At 41.0% G+C, this 24,329-nt stretch overlaps 1 protein-coding gene across 2 annotated transcripts in view; it reads left to right on the top strand.

Moving 5' to 3' along the window:
* The first annotated feature begins 1,603 nt into the window (after positions 1-1,603).
* The window catches only part of LOC135465722 (uncharacterized), a 29,744-nt gene continuing 7,018 nt past the window's right edge, over positions 1,604-24,329 (top strand). Inside the window, exons 1-9 of one of the 2 annotated variants that reach the window (XM_064743039.1) lie at positions 1,604-1,706; positions 2,515-2,757; positions 6,875-7,085; positions 8,163-8,256; positions 9,846-9,922; positions 14,981-16,140; positions 16,789-16,973; positions 20,648-20,809; positions 22,497-22,619. In XM_064743039.1, coding sequence (XP_064599109.1) covers positions 2,536-2,757; positions 6,875-7,085; positions 8,163-8,256; positions 9,846-9,922; positions 14,981-16,140; positions 16,789-16,973; positions 20,648-20,809; positions 22,497-22,619 — 2,234 coding nt within the window. In that variant the 5' untranslated portion in view covers positions 1,604-1,706; positions 2,515-2,535. Of the gene's footprint in view, positions 1,718-2,514; positions 2,758-6,874; positions 7,086-8,162; positions 8,257-9,845; positions 9,923-14,980; positions 16,141-16,788; positions 16,974-20,647; positions 20,810-22,496; positions 22,620-24,329 lie in introns of both variants that reach the window. The other variant, XM_064743037.1, reaches the window with a different exon arrangement.

Raw genomic sequence — 24,329 nt, 5'->3', positions numbered from 1 at the left:
CTTACCATTATACAGGCGGGTGCACACAGCCTTACCATTATATAGGCGGGTGCATACAGCCTTACCATTATATAGGTAGGCGCACCCAGCCTTACCATTATACAGACAGGTGCACACAGCCTTACCATTATATAGGCAGGTGCACACAGCCTTACCATTATATAGGCAGGTGCACACAGTCTTATCATTATATGGGCAGGTGCACACAGTCTTACCATTATACAGACAGGTGCACACAGCCTTACCATTATATAGGCGGGTGCACACAGCCTTACCCATTATACAGGCGGGTGCACACAGTATTACCATTATATGGGCAGGTGCACACAGCCTTACCATTATATAGGCAGGTGCACACAGCCTTACCGTTACATAAACGGGTGAAACACAGCCTTACCATATTCTGTGACATAGATCACGATGTGCTTTCTGGTAACAACGTGCCGGTGATGTGATGAAGTTGTGTTGTCTGAAGGATGCATCATAACAGGGAGCCTCACATTACACTGCCCCGTTTGCTCTCACCATATATAATAGTGATCGCCGTCCTTGTGCAGCTGACGTCGACAGGCTTGCTGCATCCAAGTAGCAGTGAGAGCGGGGGATTCTACTACAAATTCCTTGTCCAAGGCCGGGGTTGAACCCCAACTATTTATATCTATAGATTGTATATATAGTGCGACATATATGTGATGTAGCGCCTAAATGTATGTGCTGAAATGAGTATATATGACGTTTACTGGCAGGCAGCTATAACATGGACAGGTGTAAAGTCGCATAATCTATAACATATGGTACAAGTATCAAACGGCATGGATTGATTAGGCCTAACGTTGGATGAAAATCAGTTGTTCTATATACAGGCCAACATCACAATCAAAGCTAAAAAGCCGATATGATCGTTACGGATCGTTTATTTATTTATTTATTTATTTATTTCATTAGCATTATTAAAACGTCGATTATTCATAATGTTTCAGTTACGCTCATAACGTAAGATTCCAATCCTACCATCGCGGGTGCGGGTTTCGGACACTTAGAACCTGTCATATTTGTGTATTCATTTAAGTTTTCGAGTGTACATAGAAGGTATACGGTCCACGTAAGTGAAAAAAAAAAACTGGTTTGATATTATGATAATCATATAGAGCCTACTACATTAACTCCGACATGATCACAGATGCGAGCTGAATGATTGAACGAATATAAATACATTAGTGGACTGCATAACAATAGGCCGGCTATCCTGAAATTTAAATTGAGGGATGGGAAGGAGTTCCGTGGCCGAGGGGCTTAGCACGCCAGCGCCGCGCAATGACCCAAGAGCCTCTCACCAATGCGCTCGCTGTGAGTTTTCCAGCTCATGTTGGCTTCCTCTCCGGTCGTACGTGGGAAGGTCAGCGACCTACGGATGGCCGTGCGTTTCCTCTGAGCTCTGCCTGGTTTCCTCCCATCATAATGCTGGCCGCCGTCGTATAAGTGAAATATTCTTGAAACACCAATCAAATAAATATATAAATCCTGAATTTTTTATGCGACATCCTAGTCCGTTTCGTGCTTTTAAAGGTAATGATAACATTTTGCTAAGTTAGTCTTTTGATGAACCCCATGATTTGGCGCTCGCTTTGAAATATGTCACTTCAAATGTCGTGCTTTTGGTGAGTCCAGCGCAGGAGGAAGGAAGACGTAAATTGTGGCTGATATATGTATGTTTCAGGTACTTTAATTATATGGTTTATGATTTCTAGTAAAGATGTACGATCAGAACGCATACAGTACTCTCTGGCTTAACAGCAACACCGTTAGTAACGTGTGGCTGTTGTTGTTGTTGCCTGTTTCGTAACGACATGATTCCGATTCCTCCGCCATATTTTTGGCGTTATATATAGACTGTTAAATGGACTTTTCGCTGTACGAAAGTGGACATAGAATTGGATCAATAATGTGATAATATCTTTGCCGATGTAGAAATGTAGTGCACTGAGCACATCCACTGCTTATCAAAAACGGAATATGACGATGTAGACATGGCACTCATTGTCAGAGGTTTGGGTGTCCAATTTTCGACTTATCACAGTGTTTGCTGTGAGTTTTTGTCGGAAAATTTTAGTCATGCATTAATGTTATTGTAAAAGTAAACCTAAATATTAGTGTTACACCTGGCTAATTGATTCAACATTTTTTGCGATGAATCAGTTCATTCATTGAATGATGCTGAGATATATGATGAGGTACAATAACATGTATAGCTTCTGATGAGATGGTGTTAACCTACACTGTGCAGTAGGTTGAGAAATATTTGGATACGTCATAATCATGGTTGCTAGATAATCATACTATAAAGTATTCTTCTGTTTAAGCTGTCTTCGTATAAGTGAAATATTTTTGGGTATAACATAAAACACCAATCAGTAAATCTTCTGCTTAGCCCTACCCAGCCATTGGCATGTGATTTCAGTTTGTTTGAAAACATGTTATTTTAAATCAGGTTTGTATATTATGTTTATGTTTTAGGACATTTAAAAGACTGTCAAAATGGCAGATGACTCTACAATTACACCTCGCACACTGATCAAAGATCTTCTGGAGGCCAAGGTTACCCAGAATGCAGTCTCAGCCCAACGCCGACGATCATTGCGACAGTCTTCGTCAACACAAAACACTAAGCCTGTGTTGGAAAACCCTGTACCACAACCTTCGACCTCTAGAAAGAACAAGCGACGGAGTTCATTCTCTGATGTGACCCCCAGAAGTGCGGTAAGGCCGGCATCATTGGCAGGAGAATAGATAACCTGCCTGGTGTTGAATCTCCTGCATGGTTGAGAAAGAAAGTTAACACGCCAGTGCTACAGATAAGGGGCATTCAGGCGTAAATACACTTAAAAAATTAGGTGATATGCTTCTAAAATTAAAACAGAGCATAGAAACAGCCCTGCCAAAATCAGAAGTGAATCTCCACAGCGAACCATGTGCTCGACATTCTCCACCGTGTGTTAGTTTTCAGACACACTAGGCTACAGCTGTGCCCCCACTAACCGCTTTGAAGAAACACTTCAGATTTATACCAAATACTGCCAATAATTAAAGCACAAAATAATAAATTCTTGTCTTCTAATGTAGCCCCTACATCTGGATTTAGCACATATCAACAACCATTTCATCATCTTTTGACCCAAAGGTGGAGATTGTTAACAAGTTTGTGTGGGGCCAAGAAATGGTTAGACAGGTAAAAGAAAATTCACCTGTCGCATCAGTGAGTGACTTACTGAAATAAACCCCACACAGGTTGATGCCCAATAAATGTATTAATTTCATTCAAATTCATTCCTCTTGCAGAGGAGCTGAAATAATTACTTAATTCTAGAATGTTTCTTGGCCAGTTTATATGTAGGCCTACATCTACCAGGGTGCGCATAGTCCTTGAAAGTGCTTGAAAAATACAATTTCATTTTCAAGCACTTGAAAGTCCTTAAAAAAGACAAATACTCCCCAAAATCCTTGAAAATCTTAGTTTGTCCCAAACTTAAATATTGTCTGCTGACCGCCGAGTCTGTATATTGGAAGCTCGCTGATAATTCTCCCTTAATCAGGGCTTCCGCTGGCACTCGCCATTGTCGCAAATTTAGAACAATTATGTGAAATGGCGATAAAATGCGAATGTTTTTGTCGACAAATTTATTTACTTAAGAAAAAATACAAACGTTATACAAAATCTACTTTTTCTGGGGCGTTTAGCAGATGTTTGCAATTGTTCATATTAAAATAATCCACTTACTTTCATTTCAAACGGCCTCATCTGGGTGAAACAACAACAACACAGTTGTATGACGATTACTTGACAGAAATCTACATGGGGGGGGGGGGGGGGGGGGAACAGCATTGTTGCAAGTTGAATACACACTGCCAAGTCCTGATCCATTATTTTGAGGGCAATTGTTCTAAATGTAATGTTTGATAAACTCCAGATGTAGCTGGAAGAGACCAAACTGAGTCTAGCAGCTACACCAAGGCAGATAAAAACGAATTACAGAAGGAAACCTACAAAGTCATGGCCACTAAGGAAGTATGACTAAAGAAAAATAGTATTTACTATAAAATCTGATGAGTGGCGAAAGTGACTGGCTGAAAAAAATAGTAACCCATAGTAAATTATAGTCTATAATTTGCACCAGGGTATGTTTAAACTAGCCTTGAAAATGATACCTGTATATACCTGTACGAATCCTCTCTACTTGTATACCAGGTAGTCCTAACCACAAAGGAAAGAATATCTGTATGTCGGCCTGTGTATACCTTTATGCACATGTGGGCTTACGTCTTAGTTGTTTTCTCCATCCACTTTCACTTGATCAGTTTCACACTTTCCAAGTGTATGACTGGTGACCCGACATAATGAAGTGTTGAGTATTTGAAAAAATGTGTTCTGCGGTACCGCATACTTGGAAAGTTGGAAGTAATGTACTCCCTCTCTTTCAAAGTCGAGAGTACCGTACTCTCTGTGACAAAAAATTGTCTGTAGCACTGATATACTCATGATTTATCAAAGCATGTGGTTCAGAAGGCATTCTGTCACTGTGTGGTACAGTTGGTATTCTGTCACTATGTGGTACAGATGGTAGTCTGTCACTGTGTGGTACAGTTGGCATTCTGTCACTGTGTGGTGCAGTAGACTTTCTGTATAGTGTGGTACACTTGGTATTCTGTTACTGTGTGGTAAAGTAGACATTCTGTCACTGGGTACAGTAGACTTTCTGCGACTGTGTGGTGCAGTAGACATCCTGTCACTTTGTGGTGCAGTAGGCATTTTGTCACTGTGTGGTGCAGTAGACATCCTGTCACTTTGTGGTGCAGTAGGCATTTTGTCACTGCGTGGTGCAGCAGGCATTTTGTCACTGTGTGGTACAGTAGACATTCTGTCACTCTGTGGTACAGTAGGCATTCTGTCACTCTGTGGTACAGTAGACATTCTGTCACTGTGTGGTGCAGTAGACATTCTGTCACTGTGTGGTACAGTAGGCATTCTGTCACTGTGTGGTGCAGTAGACATTCTGTCACTGTGTGGTACAGTAGGCATTCTGTCACTGTGTGGTGCAGTAGACATTCTGTCACTGTGTGGTACAGTAGACATTATGTCACTGTGTGGTGCAGTAGACATTCTGTCACTGTGGTACAGTAGACATTCTGTCACTGTGTGGTACAGTAGACATTCTGTCACTGTGTGGTACTATAGGCATTCTGCACTGTGTGGTACAGTAGGCATTCTGTCACTGTGTGGTACAGTAGACATTCTGTCACTGTGTGGTACAGTAGGCATTCTGTCACTGTGTGGTGCAGTAGGCATTCTGTCACTGTGTGGTGCAGTAGGCATTCTGTCACTGTGTGATACAGTAGGCATTCTGTCACTGTGTGGTGCAGTAGACATTCTGTCACTGTGGTGCAGTAGACATTCTCCCACTGTGTGGTGCAGTAGACATTCTGCACTGTGTGGTACAGAAGGCATTCTGTCATTGTGTGGTACAGTAGACATTCTGCACTGTGTGGTACAGTAGATATTCTGTCACTGTGTGGTACAGTAGACATTCTGCACTGTGTGGTACAGTAGACATTCTGTCACTGTGTGGTACAGTAGACATTCTGTCACTGTGTGGTACAGTAGACATTCTGTCACTGTGGTACAATAGACATTCTGCACTGTGTGGTACAGTAGACATTCTGTCACTGTGTGGTACAGTAGACATTCTGTCACTGTGTGGTACAGTAGGCATTCTGTCACTGTGTGGTGCAGTAGGCATGTATATTTCTTGAATGTTTTTGCCATGTAATGTGTGTAGAGCTATACTTTGGGCTGGATCTTGATTCTTATCTGACTTTCGTGAGCAAAAAAGGCCCCCAAAATAATTTTAAAATGTTTAGATGTTCACAGCTTTTCCATTCATATCTAAGTCTTTTGGCCAGTGGACTGATACTTTCACAGTGATAGCATTAAAGCTATTAGCATTGTATCCTTAAAACCTGTTTACTTTTAAATGCATTAAACTACACCTGAAGTCTGGTGGATTCCTGCAAAGTGGATGTGCAGGAATCAATTTTAATGATGAAATTAAAGGCCTGGATTACCAAGGTACAAGGTTTAAACAATGAATCTGCTCAGTTGTACGTCTCTTATAAGCCATAATAAATTATATTTATTGATTTATTTGATTGGTGTTTTATGCCGTACTCAAGAATATTTCACTTATACGATGGGTGGAAACCGGGCAGAGCCCGGGAAACATCCACAACCATGCACAGGTTGCTGGTGTTACGGTGTAATGTATATAGAGCTTCACTTTTGACAAAAACCTTATTCTTTCCTTGACTGCAGTGAACTAAAACTACCAAAATGTGCTTCAAGGACTTTCATATGAAAAAAAAAAGTCACAAGAACAACTTAAATATGTTCAGAGGTTCTCAACTATCCAGTTCATGACTTCATCTTTTGCCCAAGTGTACTCAGACTCACATTATTAACACTGAATCCACAAAATGTGTTTTATATGCATTAAAACCTTCCATTGAATCAAAGTTCTGCTTTGTGTACTACTACGGTTTGGACTAGTTTCTGGTGGAGTTCTGCAAAGTGAATCTCTGAAAATCCATTTTAAATTCAGGTACATGTAAATTAAATGATGAAATTATGGGCACTGCTTTAAGCTTTATAATTTTTTTTAAGGTATTTTTTTTAAAATTGAATGATTATGTTGATTGAATGCCACACATGTACATGTGCGTGGATTCTCCGTGAGGGTTTCCGCACACAGATGATCAGTTAGGTTGGAATTTCACAAACAGACATGGATTTACATACATCTGCATGTTCCAAATTATGTTGTAGATTCAGAAATTTCTGGAAACTCACGAGACTGCAAAACCGGAAACTCGCAAACGCAGACGAATAGAAGAAACAGAGGTACGAGAAAGTGTGGGGGGTTATGCCAGTCTGACCTCTCAGCGGCGCAGATCAGCCAGGTTGCAGACGCCGGTGATAGAGACACCTGGGAAAAACCTCACCCCCAGAACAGTTATAGCAGGTTTTCTGAGGCAGGGTGAGTGTTTGACAGGATGGTTTAAGGCTTCAGTTTATTTGGAGCTCAGCGTTAGATTGTCTTACACAATCTTAAAAGTGTCTTTGAGAATGATAAAGCAAAATAATTGAGTTTATATATGCTTCATTTGATCAGGTGACTGTACTGTAGTTTACATAAAGCTTATCAATTCCCAAGTGACACATTTTGCTTCATTCTGAGGGATTCTTCCATCTTATAATCCTACTTAAGAGGTTTGATTAATTTCTTGTTAGGAAAACTTAATTACTGGCACCAAAAGTATCATTTTATGGTCATGGTGTGCTTTTAAAAGTGCACTTTTAACATACCAAGCTTGAGGTGAAATACAGTAGGACAAAGGGCCGCAAGTAATACATTCTGTAAGTTTAATGTGGAGATCAGCCAGGCTGCAGTATCACAAGATTGTAAACCGTGTAAGTGAAAAGACCTGAATACAGTGTATGTCTCAGTGTAGCCTGTTGTAGAGACAAAAGAGAAAAGCTCTAACCCTCTGAAAAATCATTAAATCTTTCCTGACACAGGGTGAGTGTCACACAGAATGTTTTAAAGATACTAATGCTTGCACCGTATTTGTTAATTTCTCATTGGAAAAGTTCTTCTAAATGTTCATGTATAGCGCTTGGCCAAAAATTCTGGACCCAATGCTGTACTTGTGTACAGCGGATCCCTGCGGCCAAAAATCCTGGATCCAATGCTGTACTTGTGTACAGCAGATCCCTGTGGCCAGAAATCCTGGATCCAATGCTGTACTTTTGTACAGCAGATCCCTGTGGCCAGAAATCCTGGATCCAATGCTGTACTTTTGTACAGCAGATCCCTGTGGCCAGAAATCCTGGATCCAATGCTGTACTTGTGTAAAGCAGATCCCTGTGGCCAGAAATCCTGGATCCAATGCTGTACTTGTGTACAGCAGATCCCTGTGGCCAGAAATCCTGGATCCAATGCTGTACTTGTGTACAGCAGATCCCTGTGGCCAGAAATCCTGGATCCAATACTGTACAAGATCCGTGTGACTACAGGTTTGACACTGGATATCTGTGTGGTTATTTGTTCCAGCTGTGTCTGAGACTCCTATTCAGAGTCAGAGGGAGAGTGATGGCCTCACCCTGCCTCCTATTCCCCCAGAGCCACTGCTAATTGTAGAGGACAGGTAAGGCAAGATAGTTACCTTGTTAAAATAGATCCCTGGCACTGGTCCTGTCAAACTGCAGATGGATAGTTTAATGTCCCCAGAATCAATTCCAGTCATTTAAACATGGAAAACGGAAGAAAAACAATAGAATTTGTCGATCAAACATCAGAAAATCTACTCCACTACGATCCAGCCTACGATCGTTGACCTTGTGAGGTCACGACTGTACATGCACATACCCTGTAGACATGTGGGGTTTCTCTTTGTTGACAACACACAGCACAGGGGCTAACTTATTTCGGGATTATACCATGCCCAGGTGTCCCTTGTGACTGCACTAAAACAGCACATGTGGCCTATGAAAAGCCACAGATTGAGAAAATATGGGCCAGATCTCATCGAAAACACCCTTCAATTATGGAGGACGCACACATGAAAACTTAGTGAATCGATGAGGCCGAGCTGTTACAAGCAACTGCTGAAGAACTCCGTGGCCGACAAGATAGGCAGATAGAACGGTTCAACTTCAGTGAAATTGTTATGTGGAACTAGTGGACCTAATATTTTTTAAAATGCAGTTTGCAACTAAACATAGCATAAATAGCATGTCTAGGGAACATTTAGTGTCAAAAAAAAGCATTGGGAGTCTCCTTTAATAACCCAGAGGTCATGACATCCCCACATCAGTTAGAAATTTTACAGGAGCTTTCAATCTTCATGCTGGAAACTTTATCGAGTGAATAACAGCTTTTGTTTAATAAAGTAAATAGTATACAGTATCTTGACTTTTTCATTAGTATCCCAATTCCAAGCAGTTTTTGAATTATGGCCCTTCAGAGACATGTTCATTTTTGACAATCTCAAAACACTTTTTATTCAGGAGGCATTTTAGATGGCTTTAAGCTCTCATTCAAAGGGACTAGATGTCTGGAAGTTTGCCTTTGGGTATTTTCTTACCCTGGTTTTACCTCAGTAAGATTCCAGCCTTACAGATGCCTAAAATTACGTCTTAAAAAGTTTGTTTTTGGGAGCAAATAAATTCCATAAAATATGACTTTCCGAACAGTCTTCAGAACACCTGTATGAGATCACTCTCAGAATCTGGACAAATATGCAACTTCATCATGAGTGAAATTTTAGGCCATTTATGGTAATGCTTTTGTTTAAACACAATCTGTGTTTTTGTCTAGGTGGTGATTCATGTATTTATTGGTTTGGTTGCTGTTTTACTCTGTACTCATGAATCAAGAATATTTCACTTGTTCAGCAACTGCCAGCACTATGGTGAGAAGAAACTGCGTAGAGCCCAGTGGCAGCCGGCCACCCTCTGCAGAGAAGGTCATTCATAGACCTACAAACACTCGTTGTACTTCTCAGCCAATTACATGACCCTGGTGAAATAAAAGCACTCTGTCAGTATCTTTTTTATAGGAAGAAGTTTTTGAAGACTTCCATATTAAATACACATACAGATGTAGTACCGTTTCTACATATACAGGATGGGTTGTGTTTATGTGGGACTGTTCAGTGTATGGTTTATACAATGGCTGTAACCCTCGACGAGTGGTCATTGTGATGCGTGATGTACACGTGTGTGTGTGTTTCAGCCCATTAAATGTAACAGCCCACCAGAGACCCAGACGTTCCCCCAGGACAATGACTTCTTATGTGTCCCAGCACAGTGGTAAGTTAATTTCGCGTTAACTGGGGTCTGCTGTGGCCCTGCAGTTAATAAAAGGCTTGTCTCATTGTTGCTCATATCTGGGTCCAGTACGGCGTATCTAATTTGGGCACCTTTTAGATTGCAATAATTTGGGCTAAAGATGAGGAAATATATCTAATATTAGATTGAATATTTAACTTAATGACAAGGTTATTGATTGTACCTGGCTTAATTTCAGCACCTGTTGTGGGGAGTAAAAATTGTGTTGATTCAGTTCCAGTCTGGGATGGAGAAGTTTAGAGACTTCTCGTCCTCCATTGTTGTTAGGGTATTGATAATGATCTTATGTGGTTATTGAGAGTGCTGGTAGGAGCACTAAGGTGGTCTTGTACAAACTTTATGGAAGGTTACTTGCCTTCCACCAGTTTGGTATACACAAATGGTTTGTTCTGTCTGTGAAAATCTGACCCAAAAGGTTGATGGAATACCTTCCATCAGTTTGGTATACACAAATGGCTTGTCCTGTCTGTGAAAATCTGATCCAAAAGGTTGTTGTAATACCTTCCACCAGTTTGGTATACACAAGTGGCTTGTTCTGTCTGTGAAAATCTGATCCAAAAGGTTGGTGGAATACCTTCCATCAGTTTGGTATACACAAATGGCTTGTTCCGTCTGTGAAAATCTGACCCAAAAGGTTGTTGTAATACCTTCCATCAGTTTGGTATACACAAATGGCTTGTTCTGTTTGTGAAAATCTGACAAGAAAGGTTGTTGTAATACCTTCCACCAGTTTGGTATACACAAATGGCTTGTTCTGTTTGGCTTGTTCTGTCTGTGAAAATCTGACCCAAAAGGTTGTTGTAATACCTTCCACCAGTTTGGTATACACAAATGGCTTGTTCTGTCTGTGAAAATCTGATCCAAAAGGTTGTTGGAATACCTTCCATCAGTTTGGTTTGTTCTGTCTGTGAAAATCTGACCCAAAAGGTTGATGGTATAATCACCAGTTTGGTATACACAAATGGCTTGTTCTGTCTGTGAAAATCTGACCCAAAAGGTTGTTGTAATACCTTCCATCAGTTTGGTATACACAAATGGCTTGTTCTGTTTGTGAAAATCTGACAAGAAAGGTTGTTGTAACACCTTCCACCAGTTTGGTATACACAAATGGCTTGTTCTGTTTGGCTTGTTCTGTCTGTGAAAATCTGATCCAAAAGGTTGTTGTAATACCTTCCATCAGTTTGGTATACACAAATGGCTTGTTCTGTCTGTGAAAATCTGATCCAAAAGGTTGATGGTATAATCACCAGTTTGGTATACACAAATGGCTTGTTCTGTCTGTGAAAATCTGACCCAAAAGGTTGTTGTAATACCTTCCATCAGTTTAGTATACACAAATGGCTTGTTCTGTCTGAAAATCTGATCCAAAAGGTTGATGGAATACCTTCCATCAGTTTGGTATACACAAATGGCTTGTTCTGTTTGTGAAAATCTGACAAGAAAGGTTGTTGTAATACCTTCCACCAGTTTGGTATACACAAATGGCTTGTTCTGTTTGGCTTGTTCTGTCTGTGAAAATCTGATCCAAAAGGTTGTTGTAATACCTTCCATCAGTTTGGTATACACAAATGGCTTGTTCTGTCTGTGAAAATCTGACCCAAAAGGTTGTTGTAATACCTTCCATCAGTTTGGTATACACAAATGGCTTGTTCTGTCTGTGAAAATCTGATCCAAAAGGTTGATGGAATACCTTCCATCAGTTTGGTATACACAAATGCCTTGCTCTGTCTGTGAAAATCTGACCCAAAAGGTTGATGGTATAATCACCAGTTTGGTATACACAAATGGCTTGTTCTGTCTGTGAAAATCTGACCCAAAAGGTTGTTGTAATACCTTCCATCAGTTTGGTATACACAAATGGCTTGTTCTGTTTGTGAAAATCTGACCCAAAAGGTTGATGGAATACCTTCCACCAGTTTGGTATACACAAATGGCTTGCTCTGTCTGTGAAAATCCGACCCAAAAGGTTGATGGAATACCTTCCATCAGTTTGGTATACACAAATGGCTTGTTCTGTCTGTGAAAATCTGATCCAAAAGGTTGATGGTATAATCGCCAGTTTGGTATACACAAATGGCTTGTTCTGTCTGTGAAAATGTGACCCAAAAGGTTGATGGAATACCTTCCACCAGTTTGGTATACACAAATGGCTTGCTCTGTCTGTGAAAATCTGATCCAAAAGTTTGATGGAATACCTTCCATCAGTTTGGCATACACAAATGGCTTGTTCTGTCTGTGAAAATCTGACCCAAAAGGTTGTTGTAATACCTTCCATCAGTTTGGTATACACAAATGGCTTGTTCTGTCTGTGAAAATCTGACCCAAAAGGTTGTTGTAATACCTTCCATCAGTTTGGTATACACAAATGGCTTGTTCTGTCTGTGAAAATCTGATCCAAAAGGTTGGTGGTATAATCACCAGTTTGGTATACACAAATGGCTTGTTCTGTCTGTGAAAATCTGACCCAAAAGGTTGTTGTAATACCTTCCATCAGTTTGGTATACACAAATGGCTTGTTCTGTCTGTGAAAATCTGACCCAAAAGGTTGTTGTAATACCTTCCATCAGTTTGGTATACACAAATGGCTTGTTCTGTCTGTGAAAATCTGACCCAAAAGGTTGTTGTAATACCTTCCACCAGTTTGGCATACACAAATGGCTTGTTCTGTCTGTGAAAATCTGATCCAAAAGGTTGTTGTAATACCTTCCACCAGTTTGGTATACACAAATGGCTTGTTCTGTCTGTGAAAATCTGATCCAAAAGGTTGGTGGAATACCTTCCATCAGTTTGGTATACACAAATGGCTTGTTCCGTCTGTGAAAATCTGACCCAAAAGGTTGGTGGAATACCTTCCATCAGTTTGGTATACACAAATGGCTTGTTCCGTCTGTGAAAATCTGATCCAAAAGGTTGTTGTAATACCTTCCATCAGTTTGGTATACACAAATGGCTTGTTCTGTTTGTGAAAATCTGACAAGAAAGGTTGTTGTAATACCTTCCACCAGTTTGGTATACACAAATGGCTTGTTCTGTTTGGCTTGTTCTGTCTGTGAAAATCTGATCCAAAAGGTTGATGGTATAATCACCAGTTTGGTATACACAAATGGCTTGTTCTGTCTGTGAAAATCTGACCCAAAAGGTTGTTGTAATACCTTCCATCAGTTTGGTATACACAAATGGCTTGTTCTGTTTGTGAAAATCTGACAAGAAAGGTTGTTGTAATACCTTCCACCAGTTTGGTATACACAAATGGCTTGTTCTGTTTGGCTTGTTCTGTCTGTGAAAATCTGACCCAAAAGGTTGTTGTAATACCTTCCACCAGTTTGGTATACACAAATGGCTTGTTCTGTTTGTGAAAATCTGACAAGAAAGGTTGTTGTAATACCTTCCACCAGTTTGGTATACACAAATGGCTTGTTCTGTTTGGCTTGTTCTGTCTGTGAAAATCTGACCCAAAAGGTTGTTGTAATACCTTCCACCAGTTTGGCATACACAAATGGCTTGTTCTGTCTGTGAAAATCTGATCCAAAAGGTTGTTGTAATACCTTCCACCAGTTTGGTATACACAAATGGCTTGTTCTGTCTGTGAAAATCTGATCCAAAAGGTTGGTGGAATACCTTCCATCAGTTTGGTATACACAAATGGCTTGTTCCGTCTGTGAAAATCTGACCCAAAAGGTTGTTGTAATACCTTCCATCAGTTTGGTATACACAAATGGCTTGTTCTGTTTGTGAAAATCTGACAAGAAAGGTTGTTGTAATACCTTCCACCAGTTTGGTATACACAAATGGCTTGTTCTGTTTGGCTTGTTCTGTCTGTGAAAATCTGATCCAAAAGGTTGATGGTATAATCACCAGTTTGGTATACACAAATGGCTTGTTCCGTCTGTGAAAATCTGACCCAAAAGGTTGTTGTAATACCTTCCATCAGTTTGGTATACACAAATGGCTTGTTCTGTTTGTGAAAATCTGACAAGAAAGGTTGTTGTAATACCTTCCACCAGTTTGGTATACACAAATGGCTTGTTCTGTTTGGCTTGTTCTGTCTGTGAAAATCTGACCCAAAAGGTTGTTGTAATACCTTCCACCAGTTTGGTATACACAAATGGCTTGTTCTGTCTGTGAAAATCTGATCCAAAAGGTTGTTGGAATACCTTCCATCAGTTTGGTTTGTTTTGTCTGTGAAAATCCAACCCAAAAGGTTGTTGTAATACCTTCCACCAGTTGGGCATACACAAATGGCTTGTTCTGTCTGTGAAAATCGGATCCAAAAGGTTGTTGGAATACCTTCCATCAGTTTGGTATACACAAATGGCTTGTTCTGTCTGTGAAAATCTGACCCAAAAGGTTGTTGTAATACCTTCCATCAGTTTAGTATACACAAATGGCTTGTTCTGTCTTTGAAAATCTGATCCAAAAGGTTGATGGAATACCTTCCATCAGTTTGGTATACACAAATGGCTTGCTCTGTCTGTGAAAATCTGATCCAAAAGGTTGATGGTATAATCACCAGTTTGGTATACACAAATGGCTTGTTCTGTCTGTGAAAATCTGACCCAAAAGGTTGTTGTAATACCTTCCATCAGTTTGGTATACACAAATGGCTTGTTCTGTCTGTGAAAATCTGATCCAAAAGGTTGTGGTAATACCTTCCACCAGTTTGGTATACACAAATGGCTTGTTCTGTCTGTGAAAATCTGATCCAAAAGGTTGGTGGAATACCTTCCATCAGTTTGGTGTACACAAATGGCTTGTTCCGTCTGTGAAAATCTGACCCAAAAGGTTGATGGAATACCTTCCATCAGTTTGGTATACACAAATGGCTTGCTCTGTCTGTGAAAATCTGATCCAAAAGGTTGGTCCAGGCACTCAGGTTGCCTCCGCCTGTGAAACAGTGCAACAAAAATCCTCAGCAACGGTTTAGAGCATTACTGACCAACTGTCTAAAGTTGTAGTTCATTGCATACTAACGAACATTATCAGATGCTGTATTGAGATGTGGGTGGTTTTTGTTTACAGTCCAGTTTGACTTCACCCTGGGGAGCATTGTAGAGTTAGAGGATGAGAAAGAGGTGATCCCTGAATCACAGCCCCAGGCATCCCCTGAGAGAGAGCAGACCCAGGGTGGGGCATGGAGGAGTGGGTCTGTGCGAGACACAGAGTCTTCGACACCCAGAAGTGGGCCACACATAACAGCCACATCAAGGTCAGGCAGCAGCGGCAGCAGTGGCACACATCGGCGGAAGTCACTGCGCAGTAGTAGGCACAGGAGCGCAGACAGAACGTCTGTGGACAGCGTCAGTGCTGGCATGGTGCATCATGATGATAGCGCATCAGCTTCAGACGGTCAGTGGGAGCCAACTGCAGTCAGTGACTTGAACAGCCACAACCGGCTGAACATCGCCTCCAGCATGGGCAGCCCTGGAAAACCGCGGCACAGTGGTCGGCCGGGTTCACCTGACCTCTCATATCCAGAACGGTCTGCACCAGAGGAGGAGACAGGACGGAGAGACCACAGACGAAAGTCCGCTTTCAGTGAGGGAGCAGAGCTGTCTCTCAGTCATGACGACAATGATGTCCAAGGTGTGCAGAGCGCTGCAGGGATCCTTCAGAGCAAGGAGGGTGAGGACAGTGTGTCTCAGCCTGATGGTGGAAGTGAGGCCCCTGAGGTCCACACATCGGCTCAGGCAAGTCACAGAGACAGGCAAAGTCACAGCCGGTGTTTGACAGACGATGTAGACAAGGATATGAAATCTGTGAAAGAAAGGGTAAACAATTCTGCAGGTCCTGAAGAGGTGAGCAGTGAAGAAAACATTGATCTTCACATAAGTGATAACAGCAGTGATAAGGACAGGGATAATGTGGAAGGAGATGATGAGATTGAAGATGTTGAAAACCAAGTTGATGATGTTGAGAGGGCTATAGATGAAGGCAAAGAACAAGTTGCTGATGGTGATAATGACATTGAAGGTGGTGAAGAGGATGTTAATGATGGTGGTAATGAGACTGTTAGCGTTGCCCCAGAACATGTTAAGCAGACTGAGAATCGTGAGACTGTGAGTGAAGACAGTGGCACTGACAGACACGTGATATATGGCCACAGTGTGAACACATCAATGCAGGCCAGGCCACTAGCCAAGGACATCACTGCAGTGATCAGTCAGGAAGGGGTTGTACAGGTATGGCACAATGTCCCTGCCCAATACATAGGATGAAAAGGCTTTCATATTATGACCACTGAATTCATCAGGGCCAAATAGTTCCCAAACTTTTTGTCAGAGCACATATTCTTACTCTGCTGTTTTTTTATGTACGGATAAAATGAAAATACTTTTTAACATTTGATGGTAGTTGTTGTATTCTTTTTATACAGTTCTGTGTTATATTGTGCAACAATATACTGATAGATTTATTGGTTGGTTTTGCTTGTTTAACAATCACTGTAAATGACCTAAAGTTCATCCGTTACTCATTTTGCCGGATTCTGAGAGCTCTGCTGATCTTAAACATGATAAAGGTATTTTGGAGTTTGTTTGGAAAAGGTGCCAAAAGTGCTAGTTTATGACATTTTGAACTTACCTCTGAAAATTAATTTTTGGGCCCAAATTTTCAGTGATTTACAGTATGCCAGAAGATCAGACTGCATTCTGTAAGGAATCTCGCAGTAGGCAACAATGAGAACTTCAATGATTATTGTTATTGTGATCAGAGCATTATATTTTATTTTATCGCCATCACTCTCTTATGGCAGACAGATTCTCGGCATACTAAAATAGAAACCGACAAGTCCGATTATCATGTTAACATGACCATTACTCTGTTTCCAGGATGTACAGCATGACCTGTCAGTGTTAAGGGATTCCCAGTCAAGACTGGGGGATTCCCCAGCGGGACCTGGTGATTCCCTCTCCACAGAAGACATGAACAGCAGACTTGGGGACTCTGTTGCAATGGCCAACCTTTCTGTCGCCTCTGGGGAAAATTCTGGAGAAGAAGCTACCCCGTCTCACAGGTAATTCACACAAGTAACATGTCACTTACAAATCTGTGCAATTATTTCTTGAAGAAATCTTCACACAAGACTTCCATTCTGAACTACCAGTCGATCTTTGACCAGTGTTCTCACAGATTCTATTCCAACTCTCACTGGATTGGCTATGGCTTTGTCAGGAGGTATTTGATGATTGGCAGGGCTATACTCGTGGCACTCGAATCCCCTCCACCCATAAACCCCTCCAGTCAAAAAATTATTTTGACTGGGGTTTGTTATATTATTCAAGAAATTCAGACGATATTTTTTGTTTCTTAGTCGGAGTAGTTCTCACTACAGATAATTCAGACCCAGATCCATAACTTGCTTATCGGAAATGAAGGCTTTTTTGATTGATAGATAGTCAAGTCTACAGTTGCTCTCCATAAAGCTAATAATGTGGGACACAATTTTTCATTGAATATTGAATGTGATTTGAAATAAACCCGTGTGAAAGGTGGTATTTCGTTTCACAAGTTCTCTCCCCTTGATCCATGTCTGTACTGTTGTGGCTAGACACAGGGCCATGTCTAGAACAAAATTGAAGGTTTTATCCAAAACTTTAAAGATGGCATTGTGACCGTGCAACTCAAAGTGATGCTTTCTGAGAGCTTTTGCTTTGTATGAAAGAAGTTTGTGTGAATACTAAAACTTTTTTTATAATTGTTCAAATGTATATTAAAGTTAAGCCAAGCTTAAATCTCAGTGCCAGTCTCATCCTAGTACAAACTAAGCGGCACTTTAGTCTGGACTAACGTTAGTACCGGGCTTAAGTCATAATACATTTCTGAAGCACTGGGCCCAGTTCATGTGTTAGTTTTAATACGTCTTGATTACTGTAAATGACCTAAAGTTCTGCACGTGACTTACTTTTATTTACTGTCGCACGATCAGAGTTGGCAGCAAAAAAACAGAAGACAACGATTAGCCCGTTTAATTACCCTTCATGACACTTCATGGCAGCTCTGGTTGCTAATCCTCGCCACATGCGATGAAGTTACTGACAGTGAGGTGTGCCGGTCTCCCGACCAGTAGGCCTACATGTACGTCTCTAAATATACCCGTGAATGAAATTATTAAGACAGGTGATGTTTATTACAAACCTCCTTTAAATTCCAAACACTGAAAGCATGACCACGCCAAACAATGAACGTACACTGTCGACAAACCGATTATTCAGGTTAGGCCTACAGGGAAGTCACCTCACACCGTTATGTGGTGAATGGTTGTCAGCTGAGAGCCCTCAATTATGCAGCGAATATGTGTACAAATGTATTTCAGCGAAAAACAAATTTCACTGAGAAATATCTGTCATCAGCTTCCCATGTCAATTTAATTCCTTAGTATATCTGTCTACATGCACATTTTGTTTCTTTACAGTCAGAATTGTCTTTTTACTGCAGGGGAGTTCCTTTTCCCGCGTTTCTATATTAGGAGCCTCCCATGAAACACAGAAAATGTAATTGACGCAAGGTTTTCGCAAAACACCATCACTGGCTTCATAAACAAAATGTTTTATGATTTTACATATACAGTTTGCCCAGAAGTGACTTAAGATTATTGTTTTGCCTTTTGACAGCGAAAAACAGGTGATCGATTGGTAGATACGTTGAAATTTCAAGTCTTTTGACTGTAAGTGGCTTGTATCTACATGTACATGTATAGATAAAACCAATCTGTATGACTAGAATTTCATCTGAGGGGAATGGATTCAGTATTAAGTATTCATGAATACAAAATATGCATGGGCGGAAGTTGACAGTCTCTCAAATTAATATGCACGGGCGGAAGTTGTCAGTCTCTCAAATTAATATGCATGGGCGGAAGTTGACAGTCTCTCAAATTAATATGCACGGGCGGAAGTTGACAGTCTCTCAAATTAATATGCATGGGCGGAAGTTGACAGTCTCTCAAATTAATATGCATGGGCGGAAGTTGACAGTCTCTCAAATTAATATGCATGGGCGGAAGTTGACAGTCTCTCAAATTAATATGCACGGGCGGAAGTTGACAGTCTCTCAAATTAATATGCACGGGCGGAAGTTGACAGTCTCTCAAATTAATATGCACGGGCGGAAGTTGACAGTCTCTCAAATTAATATGCACGGGCGGAAGTTGACAGTCTCTCAAATTAATATGCACGGGCGGAAGTTGACAGTCTCTCAAATTAAGCTGAAATAAACAAGAAATGTTTAGCTGCAGCGATGCAAACACACGTGTTTAGGTGTCGCTTTGATCACAGTTTGACATCTTCACCTCGGCTACTGCTAGGCCTAGTTTGCAAGTATGGGTTCGCAGTGTGCCAAATTCTGCTACAACTTTCTGTACAGAGAACCCTGTAGTTTGAAAACGGATATTTAACATGACACTGCACATGGGTAAAGGTGATGGGTAGTAATGGTTAATCTCCACAGGGTTTTCTCCCAAATTCCCATTTATCACAAATTAACAATAATAAAACATTCAACGTGTTGCAAAGTGCATGTACTGCAGTTATTATGGTTAAGACTGAGGAAAACATTAACCGTTGGTGGTAGAAGCAGAGACTGACTGCTCAGTGAAGCGTGAGCTTGTGTATTACATGTTTGAACTCTCCCATTAATCCCCTGACCTTCCCTGATGATCCACCGCAGTGCTCAGTCAGTAACAGGCAAAATCAACGCAGTATATCCTGGGATACACCTTCCGAGTCCGCGGGTAAAACTTTAGGTCATTTACCGTGGTTTGGGCACCCAACAGTTTGGTTTTCCGGAGCGCATGTAAGTCTCATTACCAAACAGTGACATCCATGTACATGTATTCAGTACAGTGATGTATACAATGATGTGTATAATGATGTATACAAGGATGTGTGCAATGATGTGTGCAGTGATGTGTGCAGTGATGTATGCAATGATGTGCACAATGACATGTGGAGTGATGTATACAGTGATGTGTGCAGTGATGTATACAATCATGTGTACAGTGATGTATACAATGATGTGTACAGTGATGTGTGCAATAATTTAAACAATGATGTGTGCAATGATGTATACCATGATGTGTGCAGTGATGTGTACAATGATGTGTACAGTGATGTGTACAGTGATGTATACAGTGATGTGTGCAGTGATGTATACAATGATATGTGCAATGATGTGTACAGTGATGTGTACAATGATAAGTACAGTGATATGTACAATGATATGTACAATAATGTGTGCAGTGATGTATGCAGTGATGTATACAATGATGTGTACAATGATGAGTACAGTGAAATGTACAATGATATGTACAATGATGTGTACAGTGATGTGTACAATGATATAAACAATGATGTGTGCAATGATGTGTACAGTGATGTGTTCAATGATGTATACAATGATGCGTGCAATGATGTGTGCAGTGATGTGTTCAGTGATGTGTACGGTGATGTGTTCAATGATGTGTTCTGTGATTAAATAGAGAAGTCGGTTTGGTGTTTTACAGTGATGAGTGTCTCCTGTGGTTAGAACAGTCTTATCTTTGTCGCAGTCTACATGTAGCTCTTGTTGGTTTGGCTGCAGCCTTCATTCAGGAGACATTAATTGTGCCTCATGAACTTGATGACAAACAGTGGGTTACTTACATGTATCTGAAATTTTTGCATTTCTACTTTTTTTTCTCATGCTCTTTAGGGTCCAGAAATATGTTCAAGTGAAAACCCCAAATACTGTGAGGAATACGACCGTGGGGAAAATGCTGACGCCAATGTCAGTCTCGAGACTGGCCGGAAACATGAACTCTGCGCCCAAACCTGTGACCACAGGCAAACAGAAAATAACAAAACCCAAACCAAGGTATAATCTTCACATTCAGCCTTTTTTTTGTACAGCAGTTGGAATTTGAGTTTCCAGAATGTTTAACTAAACCATTTAATGCCATTAGATCTAAGCTTGTGAGAAAAAATTTCATGAGCGTGTCATGCCTGGGGTGCACATTCCATGGGCGGGGTGCACATTTCATGGGAAGGGTGCACATTTCATGGGTGTGTCATGGGCGGGGTGCACATCTCATGGAGAGGGTGCACATTTCATGGGAAGGGTGCACATTTCATGGGCAGGGTGCACATTTCATGTGTGGGGTGCACATTCCATGGGCAGGGTCCACATTTCATGGGAAGGGTGCACATTTCATGGGCGGGGTGCACATTTCATGGGTGGGGTGCACATTCCATGGGCGGGGTGCACATTTCATGGGGAGGGTCCACATTTCATGGGAAGGGTGCACATTTCATGGGTGTGTCATGGGCAGGGTGCACATTCCATGGGCAGGGTGTACATTCCATGGGCGGGGTGCACATTTCATGGGAAGGGTGCACATTTCATGGGAAGTGCACATTTCATGGGAAGGGTGCACATTTCATGAGTGTGTCATGGGCAGGGTGCACATTCCATGGATGGGGTGCACATTTTATGCTCAGGGTGCACATTTTATGGGTGGGGTGCACATTCCATCGGGAGGGTGCACATTTCATGGGGAGGGTGCAGCACCTTTCTAAAACAGCCCAGCTTAGGATGTGGACAATGCATGGAAACTCTAGTGTAATTGGAAGCTTTTGAAATATCAGACAGATTTCAGATACATAGAAATCAGGAACACCTGTCCATCTGAGCGATTTCCTACACAACTATGTCAGATTTTCATGAATTCTGTGTGAGTTGGGGACTTTGCCACATCAGTTAAGTGCATGTGATAGAGCTGTTCAAGATTACTGTAATTCTTCAACCTGTTCACATGTTTGCGAGGTATTTCAAGCATATTCGAGGCATTATTCTGTGTAGACTGATAGAAGTCAGAAGCCCTGAAATTGGCCGACAGATCCAATGTAGTTTTGTCTCCTAAGTCAAATTAAAACATGCTTAAATTGCTCTGAAAGTTATTCTTTTATTTGCGAAAAGGTTGAGGAATTAGGGTAAGTGATCAATTCATGATCAGCTATGTTTGCACACACAAGGCATGAAAGCACTAATCCCACCTGCAGCAAAATCTGCCAAAAAAAAATCTTCAGATCATTAGAAACTCTGACAAATTGAAAAACAGTATATCCTTTTTTTTTTCAATTAGCAACATGTTTTGATGAATGTACGCACATGTGTAGTGGCATGTTTATATTGGTCATCTATTCTGTATGTCATATCATCTTTTGCTCGTTACAAAGTTAATGACTTTTGATACAGTATTTACATGTGCTATCAGGACCATATCTGGAAGAAAAAAAAAGTTTCTGATCTTTGAAGGTGACAATGTGACTATGCATAAAGAAATTTTATAAAATGCAACTGAAAATGATGCTCTCTGAAAGCTATTAAGCCTGGGATTGAAATAAATTTGTATGAAAATTTAACTTTTTATAGATAAACATCATGTTTTTGTTCATTTTGAGAGCCTGGAAACTAAGATGGCTGTAGATATGGTCAGTATGACTGCCTGAGTGCTAAGTAAGTAATTGTCATTTTTGATGTATTTCTGTTCTTTTTCCCACAGACCTGAGAAGAAAACAAAAATGATCGGCAAACTGCGAATGCCAGCAAGTCTGACTAAGGGAATTTTCTCCCATTTTTTGAAGTCCAACATTTCCAAGGATGTCCTAAATGAAGTTGAAAAGATGTGAGATTTTCATTGTTTTACACACTGCAGAATAATATGTGCTGTACCCCATCATATGATTATTCCCCACTCTTGTTGCTTGTGAGACCTTGGTGACAGTAAGCAGTCTTCTGGGGTTGATCTGCACAGTCTTACATTTGTGGCCAAAGGAGGAAAGTGTTCCTAACCCTGGAAAACCCTTTTTCCTTCACCCATAAAACTGGTCGTCACATCCATGTGATAAAGTGAATTCACATGAGTATATCTCCACCCATGTGTACATCCCCACCCTCTTCACCATGGGTATGTCCCCACCCTCTTCAACATGTGTATGTCCCCACCCTTTTCAACATGTGTATGTCCCCACCGTCCTCAACATGTGTATGTTCCCATCCTCCTCAACATGTGTATGTCCCCACCCTCCTCAACATGCGTATGTCCCCACCCTCTTCACCATGTGTATGTCCCCACCCTCCTCAACATGTGTATGTCCCCACCCTGCTCAACATGTGTATGTCCCCACCCTCCTCAACATGCATATGTCCCCACCCTCTTCACCATGTGTATGTCCCCACCCTCCTGAACATGTGTATGTCCCCGCCCTCTTCAACATGTGTATGTCCCCACCCTTTTCAACATGTCTATGTCCCCATCGTCCTCAACATGTGTATGTTCCCATCCTCCTCAACATGTGTATGTCCCCACCCTCCTCAACATGTGTATGTCCCCACCGTCCTCAACATGTGTATTACCCCATCCTCTTCAACATGTGTATGTCCCCACCCTCTTCAACATGTGTATGTCCCCACCCTCCTCAACATGTGTATTACCCCATCCTCTTCAACATGTGTATGTTCCCATCCTCCTCAACATGTGTATGTTCCCATCCTCCTCAACATGTGTATGTCCCCACCCTCCTCAACATGTGTATGTCCCCGCCCTCCTCAACATGTGTACGTTCCACCCTCCTCAACATTGTATGATGGGTATTTATGACCACCTCTTGGTATAATTATATGGTCATTGTATGGTGGGTATTTAGGACCACCTCTTGGTATATATGGTCATTGTATGGTGGGTATTTAGGACCACCTCTTGGTATATATGGTCATTGTATGGTGGGTATTTAGGACCACCTCTTGGTATATATGGTCATTGTATGGTGGGTATTTAGGACCACCTCTTGGTATGCATAGCAATGCTCTAACTGAGGATGTAAAGCATGTTTAATAAATGTATTTGTGTTAGAATTGGATTTTTTCAGCTAACAAATGTGTTCAAATGGAATTTTAATCATTTATGCTTTTAATATTTTCATGAATGTTATTATAATGAAGATTAAATGTGTCTTTGGATATAAACAGAAAATCTACATTGAGACAAATTTATTAGAAATACATCACATCCTTATTTAGAAGATTATAATGCCAAGGAGATAGATACCGAGAGGTAGTTCCAAATACCCACCCTGCAAAAAGTATTTTCAAATAAGACAGACCACTCACTGGTTTGTCCTGTTCTCTTGTTCCTAACTCTGCTTAGCATTTGGTGATGATTGAATTTGTTGAGCTGTTGTATTTCTGAACTAGTTTGCACTATAACATTATAAAACTCCCTTGATATGCTCTGCTTTTTTATAGCTTGCTGCTACAAAGTAAGGTGAGGTATTGTGAGTTTGAGGGGGGGAAATGGTGCCAATGTCTCAGTAAGCTTTTTTATTTGTTAATTGAG

The sequence above is a fragment of the Liolophura sinensis genome, chromosome 5, assembly GCF_032854445.1.
Source record: "Liolophura sinensis isolate JHLJ2023 chromosome 5, CUHK_Ljap_v2, whole genome shotgun sequence".
In the NCBI taxonomy this organism is placed as follows: Eukaryota; Metazoa; Mollusca; class Polyplacophora; order Chitonida; family Chitonidae; genus Liolophura; species Liolophura sinensis.
Note: the sequence above shows the minus strand (reverse complement) of the source record. Positions and strands in the feature narration are given on the sequence as shown.